This window comes from Cavia porcellus, unplaced genomic scaffold (genome assembly GCF_034190915.1).
Source record: "Cavia porcellus strain 051 isolate PalLab524CR breed Dunkin Hartley unplaced genomic scaffold, mCavPor4.1 scaffold_2, whole genome shotgun sequence".
NCBI lineage: Eukaryota > Metazoa > Chordata > Mammalia > Rodentia > Caviidae > Cavia > Cavia porcellus.
Window position 1 is genome coordinate 4,408,819 of NW_026947485.1, and position 26,998 is coordinate 4,435,816.

The following is a 26,998-nucleotide window of genomic DNA, read 5'->3' on the forward strand; positions in this document are numbered from 1 at the left end:
AATGGTGCATGTTGCCCTGACAAGCGTCTTTTCTCTTCCATAATCAACACCTTATAATCCCATTTTTAAGCAATTATTGTAGCCGACTTTGCGGGCTCTTCGGTTTCCTGCTCCTCCACACGCAGCTCCCGGCCTTTCCCCACACGTTGCGTGCCTGCAGGAATCTCCAGCACGCAGGGCTACTTTCTAGACACAGCTAAAGCTCCTGCATGAATTCCAGCCTCATTCACTAGCTCACCATTCTCTGGAACTTTGTCCTTGACCCTTGACTTCTACTCTGCCTTTGCCTGAGGCTTTTCCTACACCAAACACCAGCACTCTCCCTAAAACTTACGCTTCTCACGTTATCTGTGATGACTTCCTGTCTCCCCATCATCCCTGTCTGCTCCTCTTCCACCTGCATGATGTGGCCCAGTCATTATTCCCCGTGCAAACCCTCCTCGCAGTCCCCATGGAGACCCCTTCCTTGCTGTGGCCTTTGTTAAAACTTAGCTTTGCATCTTTGACTTCCTTTCCGAACTTGTTCTTTATCTCTTGAATCACCAAAACCTAATTTTGTGTCTCTGGGTAAGTTTAATACAAAACATCCTCTTTTGTCTTCTGTTTCAGCAAGGGAGTGAGAGCTCGGTTCGTTGTGACGGATGGCGGGATTACCAGAGTTTATCCCAAAGAGTAAGTTCAAACAGCATCTGTGAAAATAACCGCATTACGGCAGACTGCGCCAGCGATCTGCACGTGACTGTGGAAGGAAGCCATTCTTCAGAGGAAACTGTTCATCATTAGAATAAATCGCAGTCATTGTTTAGAGTAATATGACAATGTATTGCAAATCATTTTTTTCTGAAAAATTCTACCATGATTTCAGTATTCTTTGGTGCAGCTTATCTTTGTACCTGAGGAATAGTTTGCACAGTAGGCAAGAGGCGCAAGGCCTATTGATATTAATTAGCTTATTAGCTGACTTACCCATAATTTTCTATCTAGTCCACGGCAGAGGAAAATGAAGAGTCACTGTTGTGACTCGTAATGTAATGCATCCTGATGTATTGCTTCCTAATGAGCGTCCAGCCATCTATGCTGTCACCCACAGTCACTCCCTCTGACATCCCGAGATGCAGACGGTATCTGTAAAGCCAGGGCGGTGCAGAGGGAAAAGTGGGTTATCAGGGAGTTTAAAGAATACAAATGATGAGCCATTTCCTCCTTAGAGCTGGAGAAAATTGGCAGGAAAACCCAGAAACCTACGAGGACAGCTTCTACAAGCGGAGCCTGGATAATGATAACTACATCTTCACAGCTCCTTACTTTAACAGTAAGTGTCGCCTTGGAACTCGGCTTTCTCTGTTCTGTTTTAACAATTTATTGCTGCTACCTGCGCTCCCACACCAGCAAATACGTTGAAAAATCTACAGTGAATTTAAGTGGAGTGAATTGATGAGCTGCCTTTTGTAGGGATTATACAAATAGATCCTTTAAAAGGTTTTGTCTGGTTATGCCCCTCAAAAACAAAATCCCTCAGTTTTACCTCTGTGACATCTCTGAGCACAGGATCCATTTCCACAAATGAGGCAACTGAAGTTCCGAGAATTTCGGTTTTGTTTAAGAGTGTTTATCCATGAAAGGCAGGTAGCTGCATAGACCCAGGTTCATTCTTCCCAATTCACTGCACTTCAGCAGCCTCCCCGCGCTTTAGCAAAGGCCGTGAAAGGGGCATTTGGTGTACATGTATGACACTGTGGCAAATCAGTCCGTGGACAATCTAGTCTGCCTGGTATGTACCAGAAGAAGAGACGGAGGAGATCTCTTTGCAGACCACAAACACTAGTAATTTTGAGGAAACATTATCCACGTATATCTGTTCAAAGAAATTCAGTCTCTTGATTTATCTAGATCGCCTTTTCTTTTCTTTAGAAAGTGGACCCGGTGCCTACGAATCAGGCATTATGGTAAGCAAAGCTGTAGAAATATACATCCAAGGAAAACTCCTTAAACCCGCAGGTGAGCATGCATGTTGTATGTGCGAATGTGACCAGCAGTAGATATGACCTCACCTTTATGTCATAAACTGGCAGCATGTACCAGGAAGCCTCCAAGTCGGTGACATGGAAATTAAAATAATAATAATAACACTTAGCAACGTATGAAATAAAGGAATTGTTACTATATGAAGCTGAGGAATTTTCAAAGAAGTGGCTGTGTTTGTGTGCTGTTTGTAAATTTATATAATCGGCTTAGTATTACATACAAAAAATTTAAATCTTGGGTTGACCTAGCCATTGTACTCTAGAAGTCTCTCCTGTTCTCTGATATAACCAAGTATGTGGGCAAGGCTGTACATACTTGAAATAATGTGTTCATGAAAGGTTTCAGCAGTGGGGAACTGCAAGTTGTGGAGTATCTGTGTGGTAGACTGCTGCAGGCCCTCAGGGAGAACCAGGGAGGTGGCTATCAGAACGTGCAGTATAATATGTGGTAAACTGAAGCTTTGGTAAAAGAAATCAAACAAGCAAACAAAAACACAGGGAAACCGAGCATCCAGGAGGATTACAAGTGGACAGGAGTGAGTGGGGATCCAGTGGAGATCCAGTGGGGATCCAGTGGGGATCCAGTGGGGGTCCAGTGGGGATCCAGTGGGGGTCCAGTGGGGATCCAGTGGAGATCCAGTGGGGATCCAGTGGGGATCCAGTGGGGATCTGCTCATTCTGTGACTCCGCTGGCGTAACATGGACGGAGGGCGCAGTGAGACGGGTGGTTTTCCAGCTCCTGGGAGCACATCTATGGCTCACGGTGGCCCCAGTCCTCAGTGCTGCTGGCTCGCTGTTCTCTCTGCTGCCCTCCACAGGCCTCTCTCCTGCCCACTCTGCCCTCCACACTGCAGGCCCCAGCTGCCCTGGGTGACCTGGAGACCCTGCAGCTCTACTCGGCTTGGAGCCTTAGCAAAGGAGCGCACGTGTTCAGTGAATATAAATCACAGCGCATGTAACAGTTCACGAACTAGTAGCACTAGTTCTTAGTGAAGACCCTACACTACCCTAATATCTCTGTAAAAAATACTATTTTCAACCCAACACTTACTTGCTGTGACATAAATCGCCTAGACCAGTGGTGGCGAACCTGTGCACGCGTGCCACAACTGGCCGTTTGTTAACATTGAAACTAAAAGGTTCGCCATCACTGCCCCAGACTGTCAAAGATAATATCACAGTTAATTATGCCTTTAATTCAAATTATATTTCAGTTGTTGGAATTAAAATCGATGTGAATTCCTGGATAGAGAACTTCACCAAAACCTCAATTAGGGATCCGGTAAGACTTTTTTAATTTTTTTTTTTTTTTTTTATGATACAAGTTAACATTCTCAAATTTTAAAAAGCTAAGCTCCTTATAGAGTGGCAAAATAAATTTTCACCATCACTACCCTAGGAATAGAAATATTGATTCCTGTGACTACAAAGTTTGTTTTACTTAGTCAATAAATTTAAAACATTAAATACATAATTTGATAGGCTAGTTAACATCTCAATTGTTGATATTTTCTAATTTTAAAGGCAAAATTATTCTTTTTTACTTGACCATTATGTAATCTTATCTGATACTAGATAAAGTACTCTGAAATATAATTAATATTTCATTAATATAATTAAAATAAATGAGATAACTATTTCTATCTTTCAGTGTGCTGGCCCAATTTGTGACTGCAAAAGAAACAGCGATGTAAGAAAACTCTTTAAAATACATTTAATGACAGTATTTTCTTTTATTACTCTTACTTGCTGAGACTTTATTGATTTAAAAAGCAGAGATTTTAAATTAAATGATAAAAATTCTAAAAATAAACGTACTGATTATTTTAGTTTTGGAAGTTTTAATTCTTATCTGTAAGTGCTTTTTTAAAAAAAAAAATATTTAGATGGGGGCTGGGGATTTAGCCAGCGGCATAAGCGCCTTCCTTGCAAGCAGGCAGTCGTGAGTTCGATCCCTGGTACCGATAAAAACAAAAAAGACCAAAAAAAAAAATATTTAGATGGAATGAAAAGGCAAGAGTATCCATGTGCGTGTGCACGGTGTTCTCTACTTCCATCAGGGTTCTTGTGCATCTCTCTCTTCAGCCCTATGCCTCACTGAAACGTTTCTAACCAAAATGTCTTCTTGGTGTTCAATGATTTCATTCATCTTTTGAATCTTCTTTGAATTTTTCACACCATTTATATGGATGGCAAAAGTTTTTTATTACTAAATCCTGGAGTCACATACTGTATTATCATGTTTAAATCAACAAAGCTTAGGTTTCATGTTGTCGTACATTATTTTCCATTCTGTTCCAGTTGAGGAACTGGAAAAGAATTTGCAGACTAACATTGTTCAAAAATTGAAGCTGCTTTAATTTAATACATGACTTATTCCAAATTTGAAAGTGAAGATCACTAGTTTCTTCAGATCCTTTGTGTGTGTGTGTGTGTGTGTGTGTGTGTGTGTAGATTATTTCCAGTGAAGTAGGGAATTCCTGTCAACTCCATCATTGTCACTTCCGAAAAGCCCAATACATTTAATTTTTACAAGTTATCCACTGTGAATGGATGTGTGGTGGCTGTTCCTAGAGCAAAGGTTTCAGCAAGCTTCTTGCATGCTAGGGAAACATAATTCATCATGTTCCCAACTCTGGAAACAGTGTTATAATTCTGATTTTATTCAACATTAATTATTAATTGAGTTTTATTTAAATGTGGGTGGCATTTTTTTCTTTATTGCAGGATGAGCCGTGGGCTTTCTTTTCCTGTGCTTCTGCTTTTTAAATCTCCAATTGTCCAAGCAAACATTTTTAGCATAAAAATAAGATGCTTGTAATCTTAACGCTGCTTGCTTTTATTCTTTAGTCTATGAAGCATGCACTACAGGATGTAAGGTGATTTCTGAAATAATTTCTAGTCAAAATGTAAATATTTAAAATAATAAATGATCGAATACTTTGTCCAGTTTCCTGAACACATAGAGGGCTTAAAGGAATGAGAAGAGTATTTGCCTTGTTCTCAGGGTTTGTCGGGATGGATCTGGGTCTCCCCTGGATGGCTGGTGGTGTGTTTTCAGCACTGGTGACTTGGTGGAAACATGTGGGCAAGCTCCCACCGCATTTCTTCAGAGTCTCCGAGCACAGATGCTGGAGAGAAGACACAGTCCCTGAAATATTCCCATTTTTGCTGTTTTGATCTTGTCAAACAACGGGCTAATGATAATGTGACCTGTTAAACTTCCTACCAAGGTACTGACCGCTGTTTTTATTTTGATAGGTGATGGACTGTGTGATTCTGGATGACGGCGGGTTTCTTTTGATGGCAAATCATGATGATTATACGAATCAGGTGCGTACCCAGAGCAGCGGCATGCGAGGTTTCCAGCATGTATTTCCCTGATCAACAGGACAAATGCCATCGGCACTCTAGAAATCAACACACTGCTTTACTTCCATCACCAAATAAATTTCAGAATGCTCAGTATTGTGTAAACCATTAAGAAATACATGCCAAACCTAGCTTTTCTCTATGCTTATTAACTGATTTCACACCTTTGATGCCAACAGTTACAATCGCTTGTAATGAAGGATTTTAATAAGAGGGGAACTTATTTAGGTCTTTCAGACACTCAGAAAATTGCTTGGCATGGAAGGTCTATCAGTCGATAATACTGAACTTGGTAGACAGCTGTTTGAGCCAAAGGCAGTGCTTGGCTCCGGTTTGCAGGTGGGTGGTGCATAGTCTGTTGGTCTCAACCAGGACTTTCAACGAATTTGAATTAGCTGCCAATTTATTTCATTCCTGACTCTCCATTTGTGACTTCTCCAGTTAAAAAGGGATAAAAGTTCTCTGAGCACGGCCGTTCTCTTGGAGTACAGCTGTGCGTGGGCTGGCCGAGCAGCTGGGCCCTGTCCCTTACGTGGGCTCCTGCCCGCTCCTCTGTCCCTCGGAGCTCTTTATCTTGTCCTTTCTAGTTGAGTCCACTCCCTCATTTATGCCGCTCCTCATTTCCCCGGCAGGCACTGGACTCTGTTTGCATCTGTGTTCCATTGTATACACTGAAGCATATGGATATAGCAAAGCCATTAGTACCTGTAGTCCTCTGGGGTACATTAGCTACCTGTTGATCCTGGAAACATATGACCTCATGTGCTGACCTGCAGTCAGGTGCTGCAGGATGGTCAGTGCTGTGTTCTTTCCCCACAAGAGAGGTCGCAGCCAGGCGCTCAGGACGCGCGGCTGTTAAGTCTTTTCCAGGGCGGTAGCAGGCTTCCCACTTGATTAGCTCTTAAGCTCTCCTGTTCTTCTAGTTCACATTCCCTTCCCATTGTTTCTTCCCTAGGCTGGTTCAGGCGTTCGTCTTTGGTGTACATCTAATTAAACTTTAATCATCTTTTTCTTCATCAGATTGGACGATTTTTTGGAGAGATTGACCCTAGCCTGATGAGACACCTGGTTAATATATCAGTGTACGCTTTCAACAAATCGTACGATTATCAGTCAGTGTGCGAGCCCGGCGCCGCCCCCAAGCAAGGAGCAGGACACCGCTCCGCACACGTGGTCAGTAGCGCCCATGGCCTGGTCAGTTCCTGCCTCGGGGGCATGAGCCTGGGCCGCGTGCTGACTTTGTCCTTGTGTTTCCGCAGCCATCGATAGCAGACATCCTGCAGATCGGCTGGTGGGCTACTGCCGCGGCGTGGTGAGTGGGGTATTAGCTTCGTTGGTCTTGAAGATAAGGGTGTTGTGACTTAGTAAAGTGTTGGAGGAAGACAGGTCAGGTCTTCAGTGGGTTTTGCTTTCATTGCTCTGGGCAGATGTTGGAAGTGTTGATGATCATGTGAAACTTAAAACTTAAAAATGAAAATGTGGTCAGGCAAATTTCAGTGTCTTTAGAGACTTTTTACTCTACAGTTCTGTTGGAAGTCTTCATGAGTTTTTCTTTATGCTGTGCCTGATCCCTTAAATTTTAGGAATGTGGATCTATCAGATTTATCGTCTTTCCTACCCACATCGGATGTCTCCACTGCTTTCATTCAGGGCCTGCTGACCTAACGTTCCAGGTCCTTAGCGTTAACTGCCTGCGGGACCGGCAGGGGTTTAGAGGCGTTGTGTTACTGCAGTGAGTCCAGGGTGCTTTTCCGTGACCCGCTCCGGGACGGCGCCTCCTGGAGTTTGCTTCTGACCAGCCGGGCAGGGCCTTCCCGTGTCCAGGAGTTGCAGTCTCCTTCCGTTGTGCTGCCCTCCTGGTCATCACTCCACTGTATTGTCTCAGCTCCCACCTAAGAAGGTTAATCTGTGCCTTTCATTTGATACAGAGATTTCCCAGCTAAATGTATCATTTCTTAAAGTAGCAAAGGATTTTTATTCTGTTAATTTGGAGTGCTTTTTGGAAGCTGAGACTTTTTTTTTTTTTTTTTTTAATACCAGGAATTGAACTCAGGATCTTGGCCTTGCCAGGCATGTGTGTGTCCACTGAGCTACATTCCTTGCCCCAAAATATTTTAAATTAAAAGCTTTTTTCCCCTGAAAATTGTATTTTATGGTATGATGGTGATACTTGTGTATCAGTTTTAGGAGGACTTTCTGTATGTAATAAAGATCTAAATTAACTTATCCTATTTTATAGCCCACTTCCACCCATTTTTAAACTAAATTCTGTTCCAGGAGATTCTGTACTAATATTTGGTTACGTGATCATTTATTTTAAAGCTGAAATGTGCCCTAGCATGTGCTCTGTACAACATGCATGTGCTATTTTATGAATGTCATATGCTAAAAGATATATTCTATACTGTAAATAGCTCAGAAACTCAAATCTTCGTCACACAAAGTCATTTTCTCACTTAGTTTCTCATTTAGTTTCATGGCACTAAAACAAGAAGACTATCTGAGTGTAAAGACCTCTCCCCGAAGCGCTGGCCCCACCTCCCGCTCTCTCTGTTAATACCTCACACAGTGACACTGCCCTGGTAGGCCTGGGAACACACGTGTGTCCCACAGTTAGTCTCCGTTACCCCTGTCTTCTTCCACAGACGACGGCAAAATTCCACAGTTTTGTATTAGTTAGAAGCAGGTGTATAAAAATGGCCCTCAGTTTTCAGTGAGCAATCTTCAAACAGATGGAAAATACTTATTTATTGTTTGACATACAAAAATGCTGGGGATCATATTTACATTCATAGATTTTTAAAATGATTCATTTTTAAAATTCAGGTCCATTCTCCAGCAGTTTCTCCTCAGTCTGACCTTTCCTCGGATCCTGGAGGCAGGTAAGTGAAGACTCCCACGTGGCCATCGTCAGAGCAGTGAGCACTGTCACTGTGGCCGTAGTGAGTTCCCCTCGAAGAACACGCGTGTGTGTGTGTGTGTCTGTGAATGTGAGTGTGTGTGTGCACACGAGAGCAACGTCCTCCGTCCGTCCGACCCCCTCATCTTTCGATGGGGGCGCTGGTTTTGCCCAGTGAGGCAGCAGCTGGGGGTGGCCGGCCGGGGCCCCGCCTTGTCCCTGGCTGTGACTGTGCCCGGTTCCCACAGTGGAGATGGAGGAGGAGGACTTTACCGCCTCCCTGTCCAAGCAGAGCTGCATCACCGAGCAGACCCAGTACTTCTTCAACAACGACAGCAAATCCTTCAGCGGCGTGCTGGACTGCGGGAACTGCTCCAGGTACCCCGCTCCCTAAGCCACAGTCCCCTCTGCAGTCTGTGTGGGAAACAGTGGAGCCCGTCACGACCTCACACATGGGACTCGTTGCTCGAGTGGAAAATGTCAGAGATCTTCAGTTTCTTTGGAGACTTTAGAAATTTACATTTAAGATTCTAAATTGGACAAGTAGCAACTCGACTGTCATGATGTGATCAGCATAATTGCCTCTTGTAGGCAGAACATAGAGAAATTTGGGTCTATCTAATGTGTTTTTTCATCTAAAATAATCCATACTGCAACTCTCTGATTTAAAGGATGATAAAACTTTATATTAATTCTGAAATGAGTGTGCATGAAATTACTATTCTATGCCAAACATCGTGTCCTGTCACAGATGGTAGTTAAAGTGGTTTACAGAAGGGTCATGCTTTGGTTTGCTTTCTAGTCTTCTCTGACAGGAAGGCTTGAGTGTTGTTACCTTTGACTTGAAACTGAAGAAACTGAGCAGAGGATCGTTCCATACGGTTGTGGTTAATAGTGTTCGGTCAGTGTGCATAAAACATCTTAAAATATTTTGGCGATGCGGTGGAAAGTTTAATTGGTTGTAATGGAAGAGTGGGGCCTTGGGAAGGTTTGTGAGGAAGACGGTGGTCCCTGCCACGGCCGAGCTGAGCTGGCGAGGCAGGGTTCCCAGGAGAAAGGTGGACAGAGAGGAGAGGAAGGCGAGGGCAGAGGGGGCTCGGTGGTGAGGGCCCTGGCACGTGAGGTGCTCTGGGACTGAGAGCCGGTGCCTGTGACAGAGCCCACGACTTGCAAGAAAAGGGTCAACCGCAGCCACTTGGAGCTGCGATGCACCTGGCCAGCGCTTTCCGTGCTCACGTTGCACAGCGCTGTGTGCACAGAGGAGGGAGATGAAGAAGAGAGGGCAGGCAGGACATCAGACCTGGGGCACCAGAGCAGAAGCAGGTCCCTCTCCTGGAGACGGGCGTGGCAGGGGCTCTGTGGACAGTGGGCTCAGAGCACGGTTAGTGGATGCCCACCGGGGTGCAGCTGGAGCAGTGGGGACCTAGGTTGACGGTAAGGTAAGGTCAACACGGGGGAGACTTTATCTGAAACAGGCTTGCTCACTGAGGCCTAATTTCCTCTGATTTGTTTTATGCCCATGGCCCAAGTCTGGGAGGAAAAAAAGCAGGAAGTAAATTGCACTTTGAAACGTGTGTGCTTCCAGAAACTCCTCCTTTAGTGACACTGTTTACATTGTTATGTTGGTCGCAGAGGACAGAGAGTCAGGCGTGGCGGGAAGCGGGGTGGAATTTCAAGCCCTGGATTCTGTATCTCTGTGCGGTCCAATCCAGGACTTAGCAAATTCAGAATGGTGTCCTCAGTCACACTTGTCCTGCTGCACATTTGCTGGAGGTCCTGAATCGAGAACATTCTGCCCTTATCTTGAAGAGACCGCTCAGCCAAAGTTCTACCCCAGTTTTCTATCTATAGCCAGCTACTTGGGCACATTTTAAGCGATGAATCCCACAATTTCTTAAACATATAAATGATACCATTTTTCTGTTGTTTCATCAATTAAATAAGGTTCACTCTGCTATGACAGCTGACACAAATCGCTGTAAGAAATGTCTTACATGTTACATTTGTCCCTTAATATTAATTGGAGGGAGGCAGTATGTTTGTGGCATTAAACATAAAGATAATAATCTTTCTTTTTAAAATATGCTCCTTCTGTCTTACTGCTTACCATTGTGATGCTTTGGGTTCCAGTATGTCCTATTTTATCGTGTGGGAATGTCTGAAATATTTCCATTCCTTTCCCAGAAGAGTCTTCATTTCACATGATCCTTGTGACATTAATTTTGCAGAATCTTTCACGTGGAGAAGATTATGCACACCAACTTAATATTCATAATGGTGGAAAGCAAAGGGACGTGTCCCTGTGACACCAGGCTACTCATCCAGGCAGAGCAGACTTGTATCCTTTGCCACCAAGACCTTCAGGATGGGAAGCCAGGGTAAAGCAGTGCCTCTGTAACCCGCTCACCTTGTCTTGGCTTAGAAAGAGAAAAGCCAGCACCCTAGAGCTGTCGTTCCCCCCGAGAGAAATATGAATGCATGGCCCAAAATTGGGTCTGAGTGCCCAGAATGAGTCCTGGGAATCACTGCCTTATTTGAAAGTAATGACATAACTTGCGCTTGCTTGCTTTCATAAATAAATAGGCTTCATTGCATCAGTTTTAACATACATGGGGCGGGGGAAATGTAACTTCCTGTTCCTTAATGCGGCTCTTCAGCTGATGGTCCGGATCCTTGCGATATGGTTAAGCAGCCCAGATACCGCAAAGGGCCTGATGTCTGCTTTGACAACAGTGACATGGTAAGATAACACATTCGGTGGATCCAAATTCCATAGCCCAGTGACTGTTGCCCACCAGAACTTAAACTGTAAATTGCAAGTTTTTTCTGAAACATGATAGCTTAACCATAGTTTTTCTCGTTAACACAGTGAACTTGCTGGTAGGTAGATTTTTTTTTTTCATTTCCAAATTTGTCATGATTATCATAAATTTAAATAGTTGCTTCTCCTGTCCTTCCCACAGAAATTGTACTTTCAAACACAACTCCATCAATCCACTGATAGTATGTGGTCACAAATCTGATGATAAAGACTAATTAAAATAACTCATAGTAAATATTACTTATGTGTATTGCCTGCTTGCATTTGTATTCAAAACTTGAAAATGTGTTATTTTTATTAGAATATTACTATTAGTTTGTATTTTGTTTTCATTAAGTGTGTTGGAGACCTGTTATATAGCTATTTTCCTATTATCTTATAGTTCTAATTTTCTTTACCTGGTTTCTATCAGGTAAGATACTGTCATAGATTTACTTTAATACTATCAGAGATTTATGACATTCCCTTTAGCTATGCTTTTTCTAAGTATTTGAAGTTAGGCTATTCACTTTAACAAGGTTAATTTGATCAATTAAAAAGCACATTTAATGTGTATCATCTAAAGATGATCCTTTTATACTTACACTTTTATACTTTTCCTATAAATCTTTTCTTTCCCAATAAACATTTTCCTGACATTGTTTATATAATCAATTTTATGCTTTCAAAATTATTTTGAGAAAATTTATTCTTGAAGATAAACATCACAAAAAACCTTATCCATTTTTACTGATTTGAAACCGAATATTCGAATATTCCCCAATTCTGACTGTTGGAGGTATGTCTTAGCGTTAGGTGGCTCCTACACCTCAAGGAGCTTACAGACAGAACCTCACCATCTCATAAGTTTCCTATTCTAAAAATATGTCAGAACGTCTGTTGATTAACTTGTGTTTGAAAAGAACTTAAAATAGGCCTATAACCACAAAAGTAAGAATTTCCAAGATACATACCAAGCAACTACGTAAAACAAATTTTAAAATGCAACAAAGAAGAAATAAAATGCAAGAGTTGTTAGCTCTGTGAAGAGAATTGACTATTTCTCTTTACAGTGATTGAACAGTGGACCTCAGTTTTGTTTTGTTTTGTTTTGTTTTGAGTTTTACCTAATAAGACTTACACAGTCCATATTTGAGGGCTCCTATTATTCTGTTTCCTAAAATAAACTGGGGGCCCAGGGGCATCCACAATCACTAGGGAAACATTGCTCCTCAGCTATTTCTCACCAGCGTCCGATAATTCAAAGGCAGATGAATTCATGCAAAGAACCTAAAGGACAGAAAATCCATATGACCCAAAATATTCTCACCCTAGGCATCTGTATCATTTGACCAGAACATTACAAAAATTCGACTGAGACGATTTTTCGACAATTGCAGTTCCTGTGAACTGTCTGGGGGTTGTGTGTGAAAGTACGGCCCTGCGTGTAGCTCAGTGCGCTGATGGTGTGGTGTGTCTCTCGCAGTGGAGTGTCTGGTAACGCTTACTTGCAATGCTCACTGTGAATCTGCTCTGGATGGAGGCTCACGTTAACTGCTAATTGCCAGCAAATTGCATGAAATCTCATCTTGTGTGTCTTCTTCTCTGTGTTTTCTTTCCTTTCCTGTACTTGCTACTTTGCCCGTTATTAATAGGATCAACTTACATGCACAGCGAGTCGTGCCTGTACCATGCGGTCAGCTCCTCCCTGCATTTTACTGCAAGTTTTCATGTGGTGTGGATGGTCAGTCACTTTCTCTAATTTTTCTTTTGTTTTGTTTTTGGCTTGAAACATTAGAAAATGATTCATATCCCTAAGTCCACAATAATAAATGTCATGAGACAATGTTATTAACTTGTTAAATTAAGGTTCTTTTATATGTGGTGATTTCAAGTAATGCATAAGTTTGTCATACTAAACAGAGCAAAATTAGATTCCTATTATACTTATTTAAATATCATGGTATTTTTATATGGTTTTCCTGCAAAGATTAAGTCAATATGGATCAAAATTTATGCAAGCTTTATGATATTTCACTTTTGCTAAAGAGAAATACTTAACAATTATTAGAGTGGGTGTTAGATCAATTTATTTTCAAAAATGGTAACAAGTTTAATGGACCTTTCAGTTTCATCAAGCATTATATGAGAACTTCAATCATTCTGGTTTTTCTTTTAAGTAGACTTAGTTTATGTAGCTTTAGAAGATTTTATTCTGAAAATATTGGTGTTGAAATATTTCAGTAGAGCCTTTGTGATTTCTAAAATTGTCCTACTTAATGTCAAAGTATCATTGTGTTTTTGAATTTCATAAGCAGTACCTCTAAGTAGATATTTAGGGCTTGCATTTATGTTCCATGTTCCAATCATGTTATGCAGTTTCATTTCTGATTCTCCGAAGTCACCAGGGTTGTATGTCTAGAGCAACTTCTGTGGTGTTCTTTCTTCCTGGTCTCCAGGTAACCGCTGATCAGGAAGCCACTAGATGGAGATGTGGTTGTTACCAAGCTACACTGAGCACAGGAGATAGGGAAGAAGGGAGGTAGCAGAGGAAGTCTCAGAAAGTGACCAAAGTTGTTCTCAGATCATGAGGGTTTGCATAGCAAAGATTGCAAGTGAGGGCACCTAGCTAGGTTTGATGATTAAATAAAAGACAAAGGTAAACGACTGCTGTTCAGTATACACATATTCTTAAAACTGATATGCAGGTGCCTATTTGCAATGTAACGTAGTCTCTTCAAAAAGGATTATTTCCTTAAGAAGACTGCAGTGGTGTGATACATGTTTGTGATTGTCCCTCTCTCTGGTCCTAGCAGAAATGGGAAAAGCAGGGTATCTTGGTGCTCCATGAACGTATTCTTCTATCTACGAGAAATAGTATAAAATTTCATTATATTTTCACCTTTGATTATAAAGTTTACTTTTCTCATTCATAATTTTAGGTAACATGTATCTGGTATGAATCAGACATAAAAATTCATAGATATTTTCTTAGCTATTTACACTTTTAAACTGTAAAAATAAAAAAGCAATGTAAATATTCCCAAAATGACATGAAAAACGTAAGTGTCCAAGTGACACTTATCTTGACCCAGCGTTCATGAAGACACAGGTGGAAAAGAATGGAGAAACACAAAAGAGCTGAAATTCTTAGTTAATTAAGGCAGAAAGTAAAGCAAGCCTATCATCCAGCTATTGAGAAAGTATATTGTTCTGTGCAAATCCACTTCATAAAAACCATGCTATTGGGTACATACAAATGGATGTTCAGAAATAAGTTTCTGGGCATATTTTTATTAATCCTTCTATATTTAAAGAGTTGAACAAATACATCTTATATTTCATGGGTTAATACAGATGTGTGAAGGGAGTTATCAGTACCAGGGATTGAACACAAGACCGTCTGCTTGCAAGGCAGGTGCTTATGCCACTGAGCTAAATCACCAGCCCCAGGAGTTATTTCTCCTAAAGCATTATTCCACAGTGTCCACTGCCTAAACCTTTCTAAATATAGATTTTCCTTGACACTAGCTGGGTGACATTGGTCCTAGTGTTTCCAAATTCTAAAGTTGGCTGTGGGCTTGTGATGTATTCACCAGTGACTTATCTTTTGAGAAATTAAATAGTAGCTAGAATTCAGAAAAGAAAGGACAGAAGCTCCTTGGCCAAATGACTGAAGGATTTTATTTTGGAAATTTTAGTTCTAAGTTTATTAAATTTAAAAAGGATCGTGTTTCTTGTGCAATTAGTGTCCTAGATTCTGGCTGGGGAGAGCGAGGCAGAGAAGGGTTTAGCAGGGTGTGCTTTATGCAGTGATTACAGTTCCTGCAGGAGGCTGGTACGTGCGCATGACACCCCCCCACTACCGTTTTGTTTTTCCAGCCTCAGATTCATTTATTTATCTTATAGACCTTATCAAATAAATTACCATATAAATAGATTGAAAACCAGGCTAATAGACCAAAGAACATGCAAAACACATAAGGCGATTGTACTGCTTTTGGATGCATTGTGTATGCTGGATTATAACACACTTCTCTTTGTCTTTATGCCACGTATAGAAAGAAAGGGAAAGGGAATTTTTCATATAAAAAAACCAGGTGATACTTTAAGTTCCTGTGTCTAAGTTCGCTGAACATTGTGGTCTCAAGGGGCATCCGTTTTCCTACACACCATGCAAGTGTGTCCTTCCTTACGGCAAAGAGGTGCTCCACTGGGTACAAATCCCACCGTTTTATCCATTCACCTGCTGAGGCCTTCAGGCTGATTGCAGAATTTAGCTGTTGTGGGTTGTGCTGCTATAAACATGCGTGTGCATGTATGACTGTGATTTTAGAAGGGGAGTAGCTGGGTTAAGTAGCATTCCCACTTCTAGTTTTGTGGGAAGCTCCGTGCCAATTTCCACAGTGGCTGTGTCTGTGTGCACTGCACCCACAAAAGAGATTGCATCTCACAGTGTACGGGGTCTTGCCAAGTGAACCTTGGGGCAGATTTACAGTTTAGGCTTTTCTTCTAATGAGTTCCAGAGAAGGAATGGAATGATTCTTAAGTGGCATGCTTATTGATAATCCTTTGAGAGAGGCTCCCATGAGGAAGTCTAGTAACATTAGTCTATCATATTTCAAAGTATAAAACAGGGCATGGTGGCACACACTTTTGATCCTGTCACTTGGGAGGCTGAGGCAGGAGGATCACTGTGAACTTGAAACCAGCCTGGGCTACATAGTTAAAGTCAACGAACTGTGATTTTCTTATTCAATAATCTTTTAAAGATAGACCGATTTGCCTAGTCAAAGAGTCTGTGGAATTTTAGTCTCTCCGAGAAGGAAAACCCTTCCACGATCTGCAGTTTTGACGCAAATGTTTTAAATATATCCCCAACTCATATGCACCACTCATATGCACCGTGTTGCTTCTGGTCCTACCGCTGGGTGCATGAGAAGACGCCACCAAGAAGCCGTGAGGCAGAATTTTCAGAGTGAAGCAGGGAGTGACCTGGGGGTGACCTTCGACCTGAGCCCCTACCGGGACTCAGACAGAGCTCATCCGCTCACAGGAGACGGAAAAAAGAAAGCAGAGCAACATGCACAGTGTAAAAATAAAAACGATGAAGGGCCGGAGAGAACATTCGCCTTCCCGTGATGCAGGAGGGAATGCCACTGCGGGAGTTTCCTTGAGAAAATGAATCCTTTATACCTGAGCATGTTCTATCTAAATACAGCATTTCATTCCATCAAGTAGCACTTAGCCACGCCTGGGAAGTACTCCTGCCAGAGTGACAGTTAGGACTCCCTGTGTTAGGTTTGTGGGGTTCCTAACTAGTGTATTCACTTACTACACACAGCTTACCTGGTATGTATCCTGTGAGTCCTCTAGGTGTGAGATACTCAAGATGCACAAGCACACACTGAAATTCAAAGGTGCCCAGAGCCTTGCTTTGAATTGGGCTACAGGTTAGCATATCTGGACAAAGAGAGGGAGGAGGGCAAAGGACCTGAGGTGGAGAAAGACAGTGTTTCTGAGGCTGCTGTGTCCCTGGCAAGGGCCTGAGGGGCAGCCAGGCTGCAGACCATGGACACTGTGAAGGATTTCACAGGGAATCCAGATTGTCGTGAGAATGGTGGGAAATTGCTAACAAGATGTGAAAGATCGGCTGGTGGTTTTAAGAACCCCACTTGGTGGGGAAGAGACTACAAGAGAGCAGAGAAGAAGCAGGAAGAGAGGAGAGGAGGGGAGGGGAGAGGCGGGGAGGGAGGGGGAGGGGAGAGGAGGGAGAGGAGGAGAGGGAGGGGAGAGGAGAGGAGGGAGAGGAGGAGAGGGAGGGGAGAGGAGAGGAGGGAGAGGAGGAGAGGGAGGGGAGAGGAGGGGAGGGAGAGGAGGAGAGGGAGGGGAGAGGAGAGGAGGGAGAGGAGGAGAGGGAGGGGAGAGGAGAGGAGGGGGAGGAGGAGAGGGAGGGGAGAGGAGGGGAGAGGCGGGGAGGGAGGGGGAGAGGAGAGGAGGGAGAGGAGGAGAGGGAGGGGAGAGGAGAGGAGGGAGAGGAGGAGAGGGAGGGGAGAGGAGAGGAGGGAGAGGAGGAGAGGGAGGGGAGAGGAGGGGAGGGAGAGGAGGAGAGGGAGGGGAGAGGAGAGGAGGGAGAGGAGGAGAGGGAGGGGAGAGGAGGGGAGGGAGAGGAGGAGAGGGAGGGGAGAGGAGAGGAGGGAGAGGAGGAGAGGGAGGGGAGAGGAGAGGAGGGGGAGGAGGAGAGGGAGGGGAGAGGAGAGGAGGGAGAGGAGGAGAGGGAGGGGAGAGGAGGGGAGGGAGAGGAGGAGAGGGAGGGGAGAGGAGAGGAGGGAGAGGAGGAGAGGGAGGGGAGAGGAGGGGAGGGAGAGGAGGAGAGGGAGGGGAGAGGAGAGGAGGGAGAGGAGGAGAGGGAGGGGAGAGGAGAGGAGGGGGAGGAGGAGAGGGAGGGGAGAGGAGGGGAGAGGCGGGGAGGGAGGGGGAGAGGAGAGGAGGGGAGAGGAGGGGAGGGAGGGGAGAGGAGAGGAGGGGGAGGAGGAGAGGGAGGGGAGAGGAGGGGAGAGGCGGGGAGGGAGGGGGAGAGGAGAGGAGGGGAGAGGAGGGGAGGGAGGGGAGAGGAGGGGAGGGAGAGGAGGAGAGGGAGGGGAGAGGAGAGGAGGGGGAGGAGGAGAGGGAGGGGAGAGGCGGGGAGGGAGGGGGAGAGGAGAGGAGGGGAGAGGAGGGGAGGGAGGGGAGAGGAGGGGAGGGAGAGGAGGAGAGGGAGGGGAGAGGAGAGGAGGGGGAGGAGGAGAGGGAGGGGAGAGGAGGGGAGAGGCGGGGAGGGAGGGGGAGAGGAGAGGAGGGGAGAGGAGGGGAGGGAGGGGAGAGGAGGGGAGGGAGAGGAGGAGAGGGAGGGGAGAGGAGAGGAGGGGGAGGAGGAGAGGGAGGGGAGAGGAGGGGAGAGGCGGGGAGGGAGGGGGAGAGGAGAGGAGGGGAGAGGAGGGGAGGGAGGGGAGAGGAGGGGAGAGGCTCATGCAGAAGTTGAGGCAGGAAGCCCACAGGGCGGCAGGGCGGCAGGGCTGGGGGAGGAAGCAGGGGCTTGGCTCTGGTTTGGGAAGGAAAGAGGCGGTGCTGGTGGGTCCCGTGGGAGGCAGAGGACTCTGGGGACCTGGAGTTGGGCGCTTGTGGGCCCTGCACCCCGAGTGAGCTGTCTGCAGACACTGAGAAGAGTGGGGTGCCAGGTGGAGTTGAAATCCCGGGACCGGAGAGGAGAGGCGTTCATGGGGAACTCGGAGGAGAATTCAGGGCTGAGCACAGAAAAGCGCCAGTTACTAACCAGGAAGCCACGGGGCCAGGCGAGGGCCCTAGAAACAAAGTCCACATAAAAGAGGAGGAGAGACAGGGAGGAGGAGAGGCGACCCAAGCAAGGAGCCACCGTGCAGAGGGGACCCTGGGCGGAATGTGTCAGGACAGGAAATGTCCTGAAAGGGTCAGCTGCATGAAGGCTGAGAGCTGGCTCCCGCAGGATTCTGTTTAGATTTGGGGACGGTTTATTTGAAAATTAAAGTTTTCTTTTATCGATTCTTCACCCTCAGCCTTCCCTGCAGGAAACAGAAAAGAGTTGCACTGTCTTCAAAAGCCACTCAAGAAACTCGTATTACTTATTTACTGCACGGCAGGCACAGTATTGAGCTCTGCCGATCAAACCCAAAGCCACAGCTCGGAGTTTTTGAGATCGTAGTCTTTGTAGAATAATTCTCAAAACAAAACAAGACAAAATACCAGTTTTGTTCATCTATTTATATAATCAACTATTTGCATTCTTGGAAGTTGAACCTTTGATTAGTGCGTTTTTCAAAGATGTTTACTCCGATGACTAGACATGAAGAATTTAAAGTGAAATTTTACACGATGTGGAGTTAAGGGACGTGGAAAGTGCTGCAGAGCCAGGGACCTAGGAGGAAACTGAAGATGCTCTTGGTGTTAGCCGGGCCAGGGTGCACCTGCCCTGTGGGAAGCCCTGGGACATCCTTCCCAACCTCCCTGTCACCTTTATTTTAGATGTGATTCCAGGCTGTCCTTCCACTGTTATTTCTTCAAATGTGTTGTTGGGTTCTTTGTTCATTTTACTTCAATTCTTGATGATTCTACATATACATCACATGTTTAACTGAAAAATGGAACATAAGAAATATGGGAAATGGAATTATATTAGTCAAATTTATGTTTTCTTGTGGTGCACAGTTGCTAAAATCTTAATACTTCAGGTTAGGGAACTCTATATAAATTTTGTTATTTCTTGCATTTGTAAGTACATAGGATTCGTGATACTACAATAGTGCTCTTTTAGTCAATAATTGGTACATAGCTCAAAACAGGTTTTATTATTAAAGTGTGCCCTTTGTAAGCACCAGCATTTACAATGAAAATTGATAGCATTTTTCAAGTGCTGATAGATAAAATTACTCGAAATGCTAAGGAATAAAATCGAGGTGAATGTGATTTATTTGGATCGCAGTTAAAGCGGTTTTATAAGGTGAGTTCAGAAGGACTAGATAAGAGGTGCTCTGAAAAGTATCACCCTAAATATTTTTCAAGATTTTCATTTCCCCTTCCCTTTCTCACAGGAGGATTATTCGGACTGTGGCGGTGTTTCAGGATTAAGTTCGTCCCTGTGGTCTATTTTCGGATTCCAGTTTCTGCTCCTCTGGCTGGTATCTGGCAGCAGATACTTCCTGTTGTGACCTCCCGAAGCCAAAACCACATCATTAAACTCCAGACCCTGCCAAAACATGAGCCCTGGGTGATGTCACAGTAGGGTCACCTGTGGAGTCAGCAAAGCGTTAGCTGGACCTGTATCATGGCAGATCTAAGGCACAGACCGTGGGGCACCCCTGGCTGCATGTCAGGGTGTCCGACCCGTGTCCTCGTGTGAATGCTGCACCATCTACATAGACCATCGAAGCAGACGTGCTCCGTGTGCTCCGCTGGGAGAGCCAGAGTTGCTGTGTTGCTGGTGATGATGTGCAGAATGGCTCCCCACACTATTTATGAATCATAAAGAATGTCTTGAATTTGACCTGGAATTCCAACATGCTGCAGATTTACTAAGAAAATCTCTAGGGAGAAGTAGTTAGCTTTGCCTTCATTTATTCTGTTAAGAGTCAATTCCTGCTTTGAGTAGTTCCTAACTGAAGAGGGACAGAGAAGGAGAAAGAATTAACAGTGGTCTAAATTGCTGAAGTTCAAATCATGGCTAACTTTCTACAAAATATTTTTGCCAGGAATACAATGCCTTATGCAGAATGATGTCTCTGCCAGAAATACAACACCATTGATGACCAATTGAACGGGGTAGTGAATTGATAGTTTGAAAATAATAGCTAAGAAATTATTAAACTAAAGGTGCTTGCGGGTGAAATTTGAATTATGACGTAATTTCTCATCAGTGTAAGCCCTACAAAGCTCCGGTGGAATGTTCCTTTTGTTCTCAGTATGATTATGTAGTGCTCGCCAGAAGCTCACAATGCTCTAAGAGAAGCTCGCTGGGGGGAGGGGAAATGTTTTTCTTGTGATCAATGAACTTGGGTTCCAAGGGTATCTTGCATGATGCTGCTGCTGCTACTTTAACTTTTTGGTTTGTTTTTCTCTTATTGTAGAGTGTAGTCTGTTTGGAAGTTATCTGAGTGACATTCTTGTCCTGTAAGAAGCTGAACCTTGCGCTGTAAAATGCACTTCAGCCACCTTTCAAAACTGTCGTCAAACTACTCTGAATATACTGTGCAATGTAAATGCAGAAGGACGGGGCTAGACAGTGTCAGGACGAGAATCAGTGGATTTTATACGAATTCATGCTTTTGCCTGAAAACCTATGTACAGATATTTTAAGTACATAAATCAGATTTAACACATTTATTTTTTGAAAAGTACATGTATGTTCTCAGTGAAGCTATGTCCTAGGTTTCCTGTTCGCTCATGTCCCAGGAGCGTGGCCAATCCGAGCTCTGTCCTCCATTTGTGATGTTATGATCACGTGGCCAAAGTCCCATGCCATTTGAGGAGGGTTTCATACCAATCTGAGCACACAGGAAACCTCGGACCTATGTATGCACATGAACACTTGATTGTGAATAATACAATTTGATTTTATACCGCCTCATCGGTGAAAATGGTTAGTGCAGTAAACCAGATATTTCATTATAGATTAATATGGTATCAAAATATTATTTATGCTTTTAAAAATTATTTTCAGGAATAAACAGTATTTAAAGAAAGGGGGAAATAATGAATATGTAACTTTAGGAATAGTGCATAATTTTACTGAAGGCTGAAAGTATGCAGATATTTTTATGGTAAAATGCATTTTTCTTCATTCAAACATGCCAACTTTTGGTGTGTGTATATGCTGGAAATTTTCTTATATATAATTTTAACATCAAACTTATTTACGTTACCCAGCATGCTTCCATGTGTTCTGCACATCACAGTTTGAGCCCATTCTTCAGCAATGGTTAAGATTTATTTGTTTCTAGCTTTGTACACATTTATAATCCCCTCTTACCGCCAATGCATCCTAAGCACCATGTGTGTACTTCCTTAATAAGGTCATTTTTAATTTTAAAAAGGGAGGGAGAAGTGGAATCACTTTGCCAACTATTGTTCTAAGAGTTGACATCAGTTACCATTTGTAGCACATTGCTGTGGATTTTTAGTCTATTCAAAACTTGTATCTTCATTTTAGAAAACACCAAAGGGATTTAAGAAAAGGTTACAATGTGTTTAAATCATGTTTGTTAATTAAATATTTAAATCTTACTGTTAACTTTTGCTAGAATTTTACATCATGGAAGTGTAGGGAAGGGGATTTCAAAAATGTCAATTGTTAGTTCATGTAAATAAATGACGCACATATAAAACAAGCAGTTGCTTCCAGCGTACAACAGACTACCTTAAGATTACGCTTAAAGTCCACTCAATCTATTGGCCTGGGCAGTGTCCCTTGTGTTGTATGTTTTCCTCATTTGTTGTGTTAGTCGTGTTTCAACGTGGCATCCTCGGCAGGGACCCCTTTGATGACAGTTCTGTAGAGTGACAGCACGTACAGAGTAGGAAATTGGGTAACAACTTGCTTGCAGACTAAAAACTTGTTTTCAGGATCAATGCAAGTCATCCTGGGTTTACATCCCTTTTTTTTCCCAAAGACAGTAACTCTCATCCCATCAAATTGTTACATTAAGTCTGCTATTTTTCTGTGAACTCTTCTGACAAAAGACTTCCAGTCTGATGATAGTTTCCATTTTCAAAGACTGAGCAGTGAAAGTGTTCAGTGAAAAAGCTTTTGAACTGTTCATACAGATTTGATTTGTGCTGTGCCCATGCTGTTGCACGTAGTGTGTCACTAACACGACATCATAGTAAGTCACGTCTGTCCTCTCTTACGGGACAGAGGTTTGCATCAGTCATTTTTTTATCTTTCCTTTGTTTGAACAACCAGCATTACTGCCAAACACCAGTCGTGGTCCACATTTGTAACTGGTTTTTAACATGACATAGTTAGCGAGTTTGATTGAAGAGACTTTTAGGTCCTGGCCTATACAATTTTAGTATGATCTTTTTCATGTTTGTAATGCTTGAGGCGTTATTGCTTAACTTGGAAAAAACAAAAGCAAAACAGTGTTGCTGCCATTTGTAAGTTTCCTATCTATAATATCCCTTTTGTTAACTTTAAAACTGGCCTTATGGGGTTCAAATAGGCAGTATCCCTTTTAAGTGACCTTCGCAACCCAAGTGTTACTTGCTTATTTGATGCTCTCTCGTAATTTTACATCTCCTTTAAATCTTTGTCTTGTTTTCACCAAAGTTTAAATTCCGTGTCTTAGTTTAGAACTCTCAAGCTATTCCATTGATCATGTTGGTTGACATTAGAATGTCAGAAGACGTAGCGTCTCACCTAGTGAGAGGAAGTGGGTTTTGTGACTGACTCATTTGCCCAAATTCCAATGTTCTATTGTTATCTGGACCTTGTATTGTTTCTCATAGCCGAATGTTAATATTGTTAGTATTCCATATACATTTCTAGAAAGATCAAATCACTAAACAAAAGTATCAAGTGTTAAAAGTTTCCAGAAAATCTGTAAGAATTAGGGAGCCCTTATCAATGGTTTCATCCACCTTTTGTTCTAGTTCGTATCAAAGTTATCTCAGAGAAATTACACTGAGACCATGGGATGCTGTCTCAGGTAGATGCCAGTCCAGTTTCCAAGGTGACCTGGCAAGGCTGTCTTTCGGCTGTGTTGTGTGATTGCTGGATCATGTTCTTAGGGATTCTTTCAATGAAATACTCAATGTGCACCCCTGAAAAAGGCCCTGTGGCTTTTGTGAACAATAGATCTCCACCCTCCCTTTATCATGTTCTCTTGAGACTTTTGTGGGACATTAACTAGCCTGTTAAAAACATTTTGTAAAAATTTGTATAATACTGTTATAAAATATTTATAATCCCAGAAAATGTTGTGTTAAATCTTGTGCAAAAACAGTATATTCAGAATAAAAGTTTATCATTTAAAGTCATCATGGAGTTTGGATTATTTGCTTGCTTTAATATCTAGTTGAAAAAAGAGAATTCTGTCATAAAAGTATTCTAAGGAAAAAAAAACTGCAGTACACTCAGTTCTGGATTATGGAAAAAAACTGGGAACTATAAAAGTGTTCTTACAGTGACAAAACTCAACTCACAAACAGATGCATTTGAAGCTTCTTCCTATGTAATTCTGCATCCTGCCTTCCCCATAAAGCCATTTAGGAAACTGATAAATCTGTCTTGGGACTTCTAACATGAAAAACATTCCTGGGTAAGAACAGTGTTTCCATTTTCTATTAAAGCCCTCGGGAAAATAGTCTGAAGAAGCAAATTAGAGAATCTGAAAAGTGTCCCTCATGTGTAGACCTAGTATTTAAATATTGCTCCTAAAACATTCATAGTAAACGGCAGCTAAGACAGTGAGGAAGAGTGTAAAGGAACTTCGGGAAGCTGAGCAAAGGTGCCAGCTTACCACCTGGTTCCCTCTGTACACCTAAGAAATAACAAAATCCTCAGCCCGGTACTGGGTGCAGCCTGGCATCCTATAAGCCTGTTTTCCTGCAGAATCCCATGTAACAAGCAAGTGCTGTGTATGGGAAACTATTGTCTGTTAACCACCCTGCCTCCTCCCTCGGGACCTTGGTTGACCTCGTCTTTATCAAGCACAGGAAGTCTCACCTCCTTGCTGCCTTTGTCCAATCTACCTGCAAACCTCCACTTACACATGAACTGAGACCATTCATGTTGAGGGTTATAACTGATATCTCTTGGCTTATCACTGACATATTTTCCTGTAGTTGGTTCCCTAGCTGTCCCCTGTAATTACTTCCCTTACCTGGTGGCTTCTTTCTGATAGATTTTTGGGGATTGTTATCTTTTTCTAAAATATCCTTCAGGAAATTTTTTAGACCTGGTTTGGTGGTCATGAATTTCTTCTTTGAGATGGAGTTATCTTCTCCATTGATTTTGAAAGATAGTTTTGCAGGGTCCATCAATCTGGGCTAAAGGTTGTTTTCTTTAAGGACTTGAGATACCTTACTCCAAAATCTGCTTGACTTACGGGCTTATGTTGAGAAATGGACTGTGTTTCTGATGACTTGTTTCTTTTCTCTGACAGATTTTGATATTCTGTTCCTGTGCTAAAATTCTGGAATATTGATAATCCTATGCCTTGGTGTCGACTTATTTTGTACATGGGTAACTGGAGTTCTATTTGCCTCATGTATTTTATGTAGATTTCTTTCTCTATATTTGAGAAATTTTCTGCCAGTACTTCTGTGAACATGATTTTTATGTCACTGGGCTGTGTCCTGCTTTCTCACTGACTCCAATCAATCTTATGTACTTTGTACCATCTTGCAGCTTTTGGACTGATTTTTCATGATCCCTTACTCTTTTTTTTTAAATTTTATTTTGAAAGTGGTAAAATACAACAGAACAAGACAGAATAAAGCCAGCTAAGATCGTACAGTGAAATTGGTACAGAACTTCACAGCATGTTACCGAGATAACAGTAATAGGTATCACAGTGTATTTCATTATCTTTATAGTAGTTGTTCTTTCAATCACATGTCAAAATAAAATGAAATACAGAACATTATAGAACTTACCAAAGCAGAATATTGAATAGAGCAGTACCATTAATCAGAATAGAGCAAAACAGTAATGAAAATATTTGCCTTCAAAGAGATGGTAGAAGGAAATCTCTCTTATGTGCTATGGTCAACTTCCCAGGAGATGCTCAGATTTCTGGTTCCCATTTGCTAACAGGGGACAGGAGAAAGGGGTAGGGGAAGTGGGATGTTTGACTCTAGGCTGTGCGCTAGTAGGTTCACTATTGCTTAGCAGGGAGGCAGGCTGGTTGCTTGGTTTCCCAGCTTTGTAAGTTCCAACAGGGTGTGGATCTCAGAAGATACTAGTGGTTCTCCCCCAGAAGGGCCGCAGTCTGCCACACTGTCACCGCTCACCAGGGAGGGGAGCTGCTTGCTTGGTTTCCCAGCGTCCTAAGTTCCAACCTGGCCCCCTTATTCCTTTTAAAGAAGTCTTTGCTTTCATGATCTCTAATCACAATCCTGTATTCTAGGTCTGATATTCTGTCTTCACCATGGTTCCATCAGCTGCATGTACTTGCAGTGAAATTTTTAATCTGCTGGATATCTATTTGAATCTGTTTCATGGAATCCATTCCTTTCCTGTGTTGGGCATTTGTGGTTTCTATAATTTCCCTAAAATCCTCTATTTTTTAGTTTGTGTCTACTCTTGATTCACTGAGAAGGTTATTTTGATCATCATCTCTTTTTTACATGAGAGATTATTTCCAATCTGATTTTCTCAACGAACTCTTTCATCTGGTTTTTTTTTTTTTTTTTAACTTCTACTTCTATTTTTTCAGCAAGTTCAGGTGGGTGACTTCTGATTTCCCGTATCTCACTGTCCCCTGGACTTATCTTTGGTGGGCTGGAGACTTGGGGTTCGACTTTAACACACCAATAAAGCACCTATTACTGCCCACTAGCACTAAAGTTCCCTAGATTTATAAACCTAGAATCAGAATATGCAGATACTGATTGGTAGTCTTCCCGCTGCATTATACCTAACAAAGCTGTAAAATTTTAGATCTGAAGACACATTGTTTAAGACTCTAGTTTCACATGATTGCTGATAATGTTTAATTACTGGTAAGTTCCTAATAAACTAAATGATTTGAGTATTTCTTGAGGTACAAATATTGTGTATCTCAGAATGAAGTCCTCCCAAGGTTCCTGGGAAAAAATGTTCCTCATGAATTTGTATACAACTCTACAACAGTGTTCATTTGGTATCATTTTAATAGACTCTTTAAAAATAATATACAAGGAAATTTATTATCACTGCCAGAGTTAGAGAAGCACTATAACTTGCCATCATCTGCAGAGATACTGTACTAAAGCCCATTCATAGTTACTACAGTGAAGGAGATCAACAGGATCCCTGCATTTCTCTGTCACATGTCACAACGTTAAAAGTACTTCTACTGTGGGTTTACTGTAAGAATAGAAGCAGTTTTTGTATTTCTATCACTGCTGTTTTAAAGTATAAACATGAACTCAAACATCTGATTACAAATTATAATGTGTTAAATTATGTATGTGTATATATATATATATATATGAATCATTTTCCACTTTTGATTTTCATTAGCTGTGTAGTTTTTTTTTTTTTTTCTTAAATGCTTTATCGTAACAGTTTTAGGGACACTTGAAACATTTTATTTTCTTTAAAAAACCCACAGAATTAAGACATTCACTATGAACTTTCTATGGTAAGGACAAGCCCTTTAAATCATTCTTATACTACAGCATGAAGTT

At 42.5% G+C, this 26,998-nt stretch overlaps 1 protein-coding gene across 4 annotated transcripts in view; it reads left to right on the plus strand.

Annotated features, from left to right (window-relative positions):
* The window catches only part of Cacna2d1 (calcium voltage-gated channel auxiliary subunit alpha2delta 1), a 401,933-nt gene extending 378,292 nt beyond the window's left edge, over window positions 1–23,641 (plus strand). For all 4 annotated transcript variants that reach the window (XM_063237508.1, XM_063237510.1, XM_063237511.1 and 1 more), the window contains 13 exons: window positions 610–672; window positions 1,209–1,312; window positions 1,912–1,998; window positions 3,239–3,306; window positions 3,676–3,714; window positions 5,286–5,357; window positions 6,417–6,569; window positions 6,656–6,708; window positions 8,223–8,278; window positions 8,544–8,673; window positions 10,524–10,633; window positions 10,953–11,035; window positions 19,699–23,641. In XM_063237508.1, coding sequence (XP_063093578.1) covers window positions 610–672; window positions 1,209–1,312; window positions 1,912–1,998; window positions 3,239–3,306; window positions 3,676–3,714; window positions 5,286–5,357; window positions 6,417–6,569; window positions 6,656–6,708; window positions 8,223–8,278; window positions 8,544–8,673; window positions 10,524–10,633; window positions 10,953–11,035; window positions 19,699–19,815 — 1,135 coding nt within the window. In that variant the 3' untranslated portion in view covers window positions 19,816–23,641. The remainder of the gene's footprint in view (window positions 1–609; window positions 673–1,208; window positions 1,313–1,911; window positions 1,999–3,238; window positions 3,307–3,675; window positions 3,715–5,285; window positions 5,358–6,416; window positions 6,570–6,655; window positions 6,709–8,222; window positions 8,279–8,543; window positions 8,674–10,523; window positions 10,634–10,952; window positions 11,036–19,698) is intronic.
* Window positions 23,642–26,998: the final 3,357 nt, after the last annotated feature.